The sequence below is a fragment of the Hyperoodon ampullatus genome (genome assembly GCF_949752795.1).
Source record: "Hyperoodon ampullatus genome assembly, chromosome: 15".
In the NCBI taxonomy this organism is placed as follows: Eukaryota; Metazoa; Chordata; class Mammalia; order Artiodactyla; family Ziphiidae; genus Hyperoodon; species Hyperoodon ampullatus.
In genome coordinates, this window is record NC_136928.1 from 20,526,592 (window position 1) to 20,537,617 (window position 11,026).

At 38.8% G+C, this 11,026-nt stretch overlaps 1 protein-coding gene across 1 annotated transcript in view; it reads left to right on the plus strand.

Annotated features, from left to right (window-relative positions):
- IL18R1 (interleukin 18 receptor 1) overlaps nucleotides 1-8,548 on the plus strand; it is a gene marked incomplete at both ends in the record, with an annotated part of 32,115 nt that extends 23,567 nt beyond the window's left edge. The window contains 4 exons of the mRNA XM_079720779.1: nucleotides 896-1,035; nucleotides 3,077-3,238; nucleotides 6,020-6,178; nucleotides 8,193-8,548. Of these exons, the coding sequence (XP_079576905.1) occupies nucleotides 896-1,035; nucleotides 3,077-3,238; nucleotides 6,020-6,178; nucleotides 8,193-8,548 (817 nt within the window). The remainder of the gene's footprint in view (nucleotides 1-895; nucleotides 1,036-3,076; nucleotides 3,239-6,019; nucleotides 6,179-8,192) is intronic.
- Between the last annotated feature and the right edge of the window lie 2,478 nt (nucleotides 8,549-11,026).

Here is an 11,026-nt window from a genome sequence, read left to right on the forward strand (position 1 = left end):
AGTCACATGAATGCTTTGATTTCCCAATGCATATAAAAGTTATGTTTACACTATACTGTAGTCTATTAAGTGTGCAATAGCATTGCATCTTAAAAAATGATGGGGCTTCCCTGGTGGCGCAGTGGTTGAGAGTCCACCTGCTGATGCAGGGGACACGGGTTTGTGCCCCGGTCCGGGAAGATCCCACATGCCACGGAGCGGCTGGGCCCGTGAGCCATGGCCGCTGAGCCTGCGCTTCCAGAGCCTGTGCTCTGCAACGGGAGAGGCCACAACAGTGAGAGGCCCACGTACAGAAAAAAAAAAAAAGTACATACCTTAATTAAAAATACTTTATTGCTAAAATAAATGCCCAAACCATTATGATAGTAACATCAAAGATCACTCATCACAGATCCCCTTAACAAATATAATGATAATGAAAAAATGTGAAAGTTTGAGAATTACCAAAATGTGACACAGAAACATAAAGTGAGCAAATGCTGTTGGGAAAATGGCACCAAAAGACTTGCTTGATACCCTGTTGCCACAAACATTCAATTTGTAAAAAGTGCAGTATCTGCAAAGCATAATAAAGCAAAACTCAGTAAAATGAAGTGCGCCTGTAATCGAGAGAGAGAATATTTTCTTGTGTTTTCAACTGAGCATCATTACCTCCCAGGCATTTTAATTTTAGGCAGTTTACAGCGCCGTCCCCAGATGGTCTCAGGAGGGCTGAGACCCCCAAAGAGCAGGGGGCTCACACTTGAAGAGAGCCCACCAGAAGGGGACTATTCCCTGGAGTCCACAGAGCTGTGTCTTTGTGCAGATGTATTTGCACATACAAATTCCTCTTTCATGGGTAACGTTGCTGGCAATGACACAAAGCCTATTGCTAAACTATTTTCTTCTCTTACAGGACTTCAGAAGGCAAATGGCTTGCTTCAAAAATACTGAGAATTGAGAATGTTAATGAAAACAATCTAAACTTTTCATATAACTGCACTGCAGCCAGCGAGGGAGGCATAGACACCAAAAGCTTCATCTTATTGAAAAAAGGTGTGAGAAATTTTATCTTTGGCAGTTTGTGGAAACCTGGAATGTTGCAGCTGAGAGACCTGTCGTAGCTCATCACTTCCTCATCTTACACACCAGGAACCAAGCTCCTGAGAGGTGAAGGGTTTGCCCTGTGTCACAGGCATTCAGTGGCAGAGCTGGTGCTCAGCCCTTGCTGCAATCCCCTGTGCCCTGATTCCAAGCAGAGAATGAAAACCTCAAGTGTATTCTTTTGCTCTCCATCATATTCCAGTCCTGTGTAGCAACCAGGGGCCCAGAGCGGGGAGGTAGGTAGAGCTCAGGGTTGGAGATGCTGGTGGGTGAGAGTCACAGGGGAGGTGGTCCGGGCAGCTCTGGCACACTCTGAACAACAGGAGGAAAGTTTGCTGCTTGGTGTAGGATGAGGCCAGTGGTCCAGGAGTAATTGCCACCTCCACTGTACCTTAGCTGGGCCCTGGGCACAGGGGCCCTTGGGTGTGGTCTTTCGTTCAACAAAGACTAACTTAGGCTTCCCTCTCTTGGGATAGTCCCTGGACTTGGCAAGTGGACAGTTAGTTGATGGCTCTGATCACTGGACTCAGAGTTTTTCAGTGCCTACCTGATGGAGTGCATCCTCCACCAAAACAGTCCAACCGAGGGCCACAGACTCAGGAGCTGCTCAGAAGTAGTTCTGTAAACTGTCCTAGATCAGTGCATGGCTGTGCTATCTCTGCCATAGATGTTTCTACCCTGATCATTTTTTCCTTCTGCTGGGCTCACAAATGTGTGGGGAATAGGGTCTTTGACTCCACCATTATCTCTGGAGGAGTGTGTGGGCCAACGTGAGAGTGTGTGTATTTCTGCGGCACAGTCATAGATATGTAAGCCTTTCAGAGATGCAGGAACCCCAGGGGCTGGCTTTATTCAGAGTTCACTTACTAAGCAACGATGATTGCTTACTTACATCCTAATAATTAATTTTACCGGAAAGATAATCCCTAAAATTGTGTCAAGATGACAAGAGTTTTATGTATGCTTACTCTTTTTGACCTAGAAATCCCACCTCCATTAGAATCTACTCTAGGAAAATAATCAGAAACATAGATAAGGGTTTATGCCTATGTTCATTGCAGCATTATGTATATTTATGAAAAATTGCAGTCGATCTAAATACTGAGATAGTATGAATTATAATTTTAAAGACCTAGAGAAATGCTCATAATATAATGTTAAGAAATAAAGAGTGATCACCAGATGGTTCCAACTAAGTAAATGTTTTCAGGGAAAAAACAAAACCTGGAAGGAAATGTACTAGCATGTTGGCGGTGGCCATTGCCACACTGTGGGATGGTTATTAAATAATTATTCTATCCTTTATACTCCTCTGTGCTATCTCATGTTGTCCATAATGAGCATAAACTGAATCAATCTAGGAAACGTAATTTTTTTCTCAAAGGACACTTTCATATAAAAATATACAAAAATTCTCAGAGCTGAGTGCCAGGCACTGTGTCAACTACTTATGTGTAATATTTAACCCTCCTCCAAAAGAGCAACCCTATAAGTGAAGGAGAAAATATTACTAGCTTGATAGCTGTATTATGTGTACAGATGAAATACTAAGAGTTAGGGCGTCAGTGACTTTCCCTAGGATACAAAGCAGGTGATGGAGCCAGGCTGGAGCCCACACAGACTCAGCTCAGTGCTTGCTCTCTCAAGGTTCTGTGCCTCCATATATGTTCCCAAGCCGCTAGCTGGGGTTTAGGCGTGGGTCTCTCTGAATTTCATCCTAGTGTCTTATCATCCTAGAGATCCAACTTCCAAAACTGTGGACAGACTACATTGTAATGCTTTCAGTTCACGTCTCTGAAACCATTGTACACCTTTTTATGGAGCAGAGAGGTCCCCACTGGAGACTAAAAGCAGGACTGCAGAGTAACTCAATTGGAATGTGTTGGGTAGACAAGTAGATTTGTGTTAAAGGTAAAAGCTGACCACCACAGAGTGATGGCAAAAGATGCTGGTGAAATTTCTCTAATTTTTCCCGTTTTCTTTTTCTTTCTAGAAGACCCAGTTGACATCTCCGGCCACATCTTCACTAGAGGAATGATTGTAGCTGTTTTGATCTCAGTGGTCATTGTGTGCCTAGTGACCGTGGGTGCCATTTATAGAGTTGACTTGGTTCTATTTTATAGACATTTCTTGGGAAGAGATGAAACCTTAACAGGTAATGAATGTCATGCTGGGATTTCTTATTTTATAGTTTTATTAAGAGGCTATATAAATAAACATTAATCTTCACCTCATTTTGATTATACTGTAGACATATTGGTGGTAGAAGTTTTCCATAAGAAAAATTGATCTGAACGAATCGTCCGTTATGAATGTTGTCTGGGCCACTTTTTCTTGTGCTTACTTATCTGTTGCCAAAAATTGTTTTCTAATTGTTTCATGCATGTGTGTTGTGTCCTTCTAAATGCCCTGTGAGATGGTTAGGCCCAGGGACTGTGTGTCTGAATGTCATTGCTCACACAACATCTGGTGCCTTTACAAAGTTCGCACTCAGTAAAGGTCATTTAAATTGAATTGGGAATGCCCTGGCTGTCCAGTGGTTAAGACTCTTGTGCTTCCAGTGCAGGGGCACGGGTTCAATCCCTGGTCAGGGAACAAAGATCCCATGTGCCACGCGGCAAGGCCAAAAAAAAGAGAATTGTATTATGGTTCATTATTTTAACCTGGCAAAGGACGCTGCATGATGTACTTGTAAGAACCTTGAAGTGCACACCAAATGACCTGAGTTCCAGTCCCCTAGATCTGCCACTTTTCATCTACTCCAACTTCTATCTGGTGGCTGTCTCAGCTTCTCTATTTTTGCAGGTGACTAGAAGTCCTCAAGATTCAAAATAGCTATCAAATTTTAAAACAATCAATCTAATCCATTGCACTTGCTTTTGTTTCCGTGTGTGTGTGTGTGTGTGTGTGTGTGTGTGTGTGTGTGTAGGACATATGTAGTTCAAACACCAAAAGTCTTAGCAATTATACATGTATACTTGTCCCATGCCTGTTTCCCACCCCATCCCACATTGATAGTATATCCAAACGAATATGAATAGAGAATCTTATTTCACTCCTCTTTAAAAGACAAATCTTGGCATGCTATGCGCCCTATTCTGAACTTTGCTGTACTATACCTTGGATACCCTTCCATATTAGTTTATAAAATCTCTCATTTTTTAGGGTTGCACAGTGTTTCATTTCTGTGGATGTATTATTATTTATTTAGTCACCGTGTGATGGACATTTGGGTTGCTTAAGACCTTTTGTTATTACAGAAATGATGTGGTGGATAACTTTTGTACAGTTATTGTTTCATATGTCTGCAGCGTAACAGAAGGAAAAATTCCCTAAAGTGGAATTACTAGAAGTGCAGAGGTGGACACAGTTGTTAGTTTGATTGATATTTTACCAATTTGCACTCCATATTTCCCTACTGCCTACCACCTTCAAAGGACAGGAGTACATTTTTTTCCTTACCCACAACCTTTTGGATATTTGTCAATCTGATAGATAAAACCTGAGGGGTATCGAAGTGTAGTTTTCACTTGCATTTTGCTTACTGTGCAAAAGTATGAGCAACTTCTCATGTGTTTAAGACTCATTTGTATTTCCTTTCTCAAAGTACCCATTCATATTCTTTGCCCATGCTTCTACTGGGTTGTTGACTTTTTTTTTTACTTGCTCATTTTCAGCAGCTATTTACATTTTAGGGAGGTTAGCCTATTTTCTATAACATAAAATGCAAATATTATTCCCAGGTTGTTGATAGTGGTGTGCTTTTGACTTTCTTGATAGTGGTGTGCTACATGGAAGACTTTTTAATGTGCAGGCATACCTTGTAGATACTGCGGGTTCAGTTCCAGACCACTGCATAAAGCTAATATCACAATAAAGTTAGTAACACGAAATTTTTGGTTCCCCAGTGCATATAAAAAATATGTTTACACCATAGGATAGTGTGTCAAGTATAAGATAGAATTATGCCTAAAAAACAATGTATATACCATAACTTAAAAATACTTTGTTGCTAAAAAATACTAGACATTATTTGAACCTTCAGGAAGTCATAATCTTTTTGTTGGGTCTTTTTTCGAGGGTCTGGCCTCGATGTTGATGGCTGCTGACTGATCAGGGTGGTGGCCTCTGAAGGTTGGAGTGGCTGTGGGAATTTTTAACACTAAGACAACAGTGAAGTTTGCTGCATTGATTGACTCGTCCTTTCACAAATGATTTCTCTGTAACATGGGATGATGTTTGATAGCATTTTTCCCATGGTAGACCTTCTTCCAAAACTGGAGTCAATCCTCTCAAACCCTGCTGCTGCTTTATCAACTAACTTTATGTAATATTCTGAGTCCTTTGTTGTCATGTCAACAATATTCACAGTATCTTCACCGTATCTTCACCAGGAGTAGATTCCATCTCAGGACAACATTTTCTTTGCTCATCCGTTGAAAGTTTCATTGTGCAATTAAGTCACATCTTCAGGCTCCACTTCTAATTCTAGTTCTCTTGCTGTTTCCATCATAGCTGCAGTTACTTCTCCCATGAAGTCTTGAACCCCTCAAAGTCATAAAATAATTTTCATATTTTTCCTTTGAGTTTTTATAGATTCATTATTCACATTTACAACTTCTAATTTACTAATATAAAAATAACGAAGTTAATTCACTTTGCTTTGAGCTAAATTTGTCATTAAGTTATAGAATTATTTGTTTTCTATGAAAAATATTTTATTCTTTTATTTAAGAGCTTCATTGAGGTATGATCAATATACAAAGAACTGCACATATTTAATGTGCACTGTTCGATGCATTTAGAGGTGAGGATGCTGTATTTAACTTTTCTTTTTCAATGATTCTGTTCCCATTTTTCAGAACTTTCACTCAAATTTGTACTTAAATAAACCCTTATTTTCACACTAATTAAAAGAGTCAACCTTATCTCCTAGATGGGAAAACGTACGATGCTTTTGTGTCTTACCTAAAAGAATGTCAGCCCGAGAACGGAGAGGAGCACACCTTTGCCGTGGAGATTTTGCCCAGGGTGTTGGAGAAACATTTTGGGTATAAGTTATGCATATTTGAACGGGATGTGGTGCCTGGAAGAGGTAAGAAAGGAAATATAGAAAACTAGTGGAGTTTTCATCTTTAACTTCTTCTTTACTTTTAGAAGATGAAGAGCTTAGCCTTACTATTCTGCTATTCTGCTTGCTTAAAAACAAACAAATGAAGTAGTCCTCTAAACCAGAAATAACCAGCTAAATCAATACAAGCAGTAGTGAAAAGATGAGAAAATTGCACTGTTTCCAAAAATGGCCTCTTAGGGACCTGGTCTCTTCACTTGGCTTCACAGTTCTCTGAGTCTTTGGAGAAAGGAAGTGGGCATTCCATTCTCAGAAGCAGGTCCAGAATCATTATCATGAGGCATTTACCTAGAAATACCCCACAGTAAGAATACCTCTTTTGATGATATTTTGTACAGCAGAACCAGTTCTTAATTTAATATGTGATCCTTTGGACTATAAAACAGGTTAATTCTTACCAGAAAATGTTTCTTCTTTATCGTGTTAACATTGGTGAGAAAATTGAAGTAGAAATTAGGACTGATGGCAAAGGATAAATAAAAGGAGATTGGTGGTTCCTAGAATAATTTAGTTGTGAAATTTTATTTTTTAATTAATATGTAAATACAAATGGCTATAATACATATATTGAAGTATATTACAGTTAAAATCAAAGAAATTTAGTAACATTTCCATGTTTTCTCTGAAAGTCCTCCAGAGCTTTGAAGTCTTCCAGAGATTTGGAATCTGGTGTCAAATTATTTTGGATGCTGACGCATCACAAATTATGCGATACAAATGTCTTCATAGTTACCATCACTCATTCATTCATCCAACATTTACTGAGCACCACCCTTGTCCAAATTCTAAGCTGGGCATTTAGGACAGAGTAGGAAATAAGAAACAGTTGTGTTTTTTTTTTTTAATCCTGGGTTACAGATTAAGAAGGGAAAATATTACAAATCAGAAATAGAGAATACTTTTTAGTAATAGATAACTTCTCAAAAGGAATAATATGCCAAATTGTCAGGTGCATTCAACACTGTGATATTTTTGTGAGTCACTCTTTGTATCTAAGAAGACATTCTGTCACGTACAAAGTATTTCTGCTTGACTTTACATCAGTTACATCAATTTTTTTTATATTGGGATTGGCCCAAAAGTTCGTTTGGGATTTTCCATAAGATGTTACAGAAAAAGCCAAAAGAACTTTTGGGCCAACCCAATATTTCCATTATTTTTCTAGGAGTCATTTTAAAAACAGATTTCTTCTTAGTTGTTAAATAAAAATAAAGAATGTTTGTATATTCGATTATGATTAGTTTTGGCTAAGAACTCCATCTGAGGAGGGCTAGAGGTCTAGAACAGAGGTTGGCAGTCTTCCACCCACAGGTCAGGTCCTGCCTGCCACCCTTATTGAAACAGCTCTACACATGTGTTCATGTGTGGTCTGTGGCTGCTTTTGAGTTACAACAGCAGAGTTGAGTAGCTGTGACAAAGACTGTATGACCCGCAAAGGCTAAAATATTTACCACCTGGCCCCTTCTGTGGTCTAGAATAATGGCAGGATTTTTAAAAAAATCTTTTAGTTCAAATTTTACCATGTTCCACCATCCATGTAAAGAGGCAAGATAGTGGAATGGTTAGGAACATATACTCCAGAACCAGACCACTTGGGTTCAGATTCTGGTTCTGCCATTTACTAGCCACATGACTCTGGGCAAGTTACTTAACCACTCTGCTTTGGCTTCTTCATCTGTAAAATGGGGGTGATCACAATACTTTCTTCATAGGGTCATTATGATGATTAAATGAGTTAATATACATAAAATATTTAGAAGAAGGCATGGCACAGAGAAAGTGCCAAGTAGGTATTCATTATATCATTGTGTAGATGATTGCTTTTTTAATAGGCATATAAAGTTGAGAATTAATGGTTTATCTCAAAGAAAACCTTACTAGTGAATTTGAGTTAATACAAAATAGGACTGTGCAAAATGATTTTAATCTCATGCCCACCCTTTCAGTTTTCTTAATCTGCCACCTCTTGTATATTCAGCTGTTGTAGATGAAATCCATTCACTGATAGAGAAAAGCCGAAGACTGATCATTGTCCTGAGTAAAAGTTATATGTCTAATGAAGTCAGGTATGAACTTGAAAGTGGACTCCATGAAGCACTAGTGGAAAGGAAAATTAAAATCATCTTAATTGAATTTACACCAGTCGGTGACTTCACATTCTTGCCTCAATCACTGAAGCTTTTGAAATCCCACAGAGTTCTGAAGTGGCAGGCCGATAAATCTCTGGCTTATAACTCAAGGTTCTGGAAGAATCTTCTTTATCTGATGCCCGCAAAAGCAGTCAAACCATATAGAGACGAAGCAGAAGTCTTGCCTGTTTTTCCACAGCCCTGATCTTCAGAAAAGCTGAGCAGAAGAAAGAACTCTTGACACTCTGGGGACTGAGTGTATGAGCCTGTTGATAATGAAGAGCATTATTCAAATATTTAACTCTACTCTGTGAATGTCCTAGTCACAGTCTGAAAATGAAACTTTTCATTAGGTTGCCGGGGATAAGACCAAACATTGAGCTATAGTCGTGGGCTCTCAGAAGACCCTGGAATTCAACAGAAATGGGTCTCCTGTTTCTCCCTCTTCCATAACTGGATGCAGGCACTCTGCTCAACCCCATATTCAGCAACTGTGAGACTGCACACGGTGCAGAATAACTTATGCCTTAAAATAAGGACATGTCTTTAAGAGATTTTTAATGCTAACAATTGAACTGAAGAATTTTAAGTTCACAAAGTGACATTTCTCTATGAGCCAGTAGGTGACACAGGAACTGGAATGGTGCTTTCACGACCTCACAATAGCCCCCTACCTCTAAACACCTCTGACAGTGCCTGGGATGCAGGGTGCAGGGCAGGGGTCTGGGAGAACCGACAGGGCTGCGAGCAGAGCAGGGAGTGAGGTGTGAGCTGCTGTAACAGGGCCTCAGCCTCAGAGCACGTGCATTAATGTATCCTGTCTACAGCTGCAGGCCTACAGTTCTTGAAACCCCACTAAGATGCTGCAGAGGGCTTGCTTAATTGGACCTCTTTGTGGGAACTTCTTAAAAGGAACTCAAAACAACTTTTTAATCTTTCATGCCAGACACAAATTTTAATTCAAATAATTTTCTGGGTCTTTCCAAAAAATCTTCTAAAACATTTGTTGATTTTGCATAAATGTTTAGACACAGGATGGGTGCCAGATCAGATGAGTTATTCAACAGCCAAAAAAGGATGGTTACTTGCTTGATTTTTAAAAGATGACAGATTTTAAATGCCCTTTGGGTGGAGGCAGCATGGCAGCCAAGACACTTGAGCTCAAATCCCGGGTTTACCGCTTCCTCTGTGATCTCCGGAAACTCTTCTAAATCATCTGTGATGCAGTCTCCTCATCTGTAACGTTAGAATTTATAATAACTGTACAGGGGGACTAAGTGAATAAATACAAATGAAGCTCTTACAACAGTTCTTGACACAAACTTAACACTCAATAAGTGTTGGTATTGCTACGTTTGTTATTGTGATTAATTATCACCTAGGTCAGTTATTTAGTGGTGGAAAGAGAACAAGATCTGGAAAGGAAGGCAGTTTTGACTTGAGGCGATTCATTCTTACAGAGAAGCATAGAGGAGCAGCACATCAGCATATCTGCATTGGACGTCTGCAACTTTTCACATTGGAAGACATATATCTGTCTCCTTAGTACTGGGCCTTCTTGACGGCCTCAGAAGTCTGTTCATGAAAATCACTGAGTGAGTGATAAATAGCAGCCTTACAGAGAAAGGAAAGAGCTGGGTAAGTTTGGAAGGCAGGTTAGAAGATATGGGTGCGACATGAATGTTCCAGAAAAATTTAAGGCAGAGACTGTTTAAAACAGCTGTGGTACTACTATATATAAAGTAGATAATCAACAAGGACCTACCGTATAGCACAGGGAACTCTACTGAATGTTCTGTAATAACCTATATGGGAAAAGAGTCTAAAAAAAGAATGGATCAGGTGAATCACTTTGCTGTACACCTGAAACTAACACAACATTGTAAATCAACTATACGCCAATATAAAATAAAAAATAAAAAAATAAAATCAGGCAACTTAAATAATAAAACAGCTGTGGTAGATACTACTGAAAATCAAAGAAAAATGAGATTTTCCTCATATTTTCAGTATAAGAAAGTGGTCTAATTTTTGTAGCACTTAAAATTTTGCCTGCTAGTTGGATGGCTAAAAAAAGTAAAGGAATTTAATTACTAAGAAGATTTATATGTGAAAATATATGGTCGTGAGAAATTTTATGGCTATCATCATAGTCTCTAATACATAGAATGATTTGCTTTTCTTTTTTATTATGTATGCTTTAAATACATTAAATGTATTTTGTATTAAATGTGTTAAATGTATACAGTAAATATATGTTTTAAAATACATTAATGAACCAATGGTCTCGTGCCTTTATTTTTGAAAAATCTCGACATCTTTTTCACTTAGTTTAAAATTTCAATCCCTCAGTCTCAACATAGATTCCCACCTTTTTTAAATAAGGTATGGGTCATTCCAAATGAATGCTTAGATCTATCTTTTTTTATGTCAAATTTCTTTCTACCTACCTTCTTTAAAATCCATCCAGGAGCAAAAGAAGAATTCCATTCCCTCTCACAAGGCCACCCAATGTCCAGCACAAATATTAGGTCTTCACGTGCCCGTTAACTCGTGCATATTTTAAAGTTTAAGTGCCAAGCATTTCCAATCAGGACCAGTACCTAACTTTTATTGATAGAGTAATGTCATTCTCTTCTATGACTCAAATGTCCTTACACTGTGGAGTCCATTTCAGAGAATC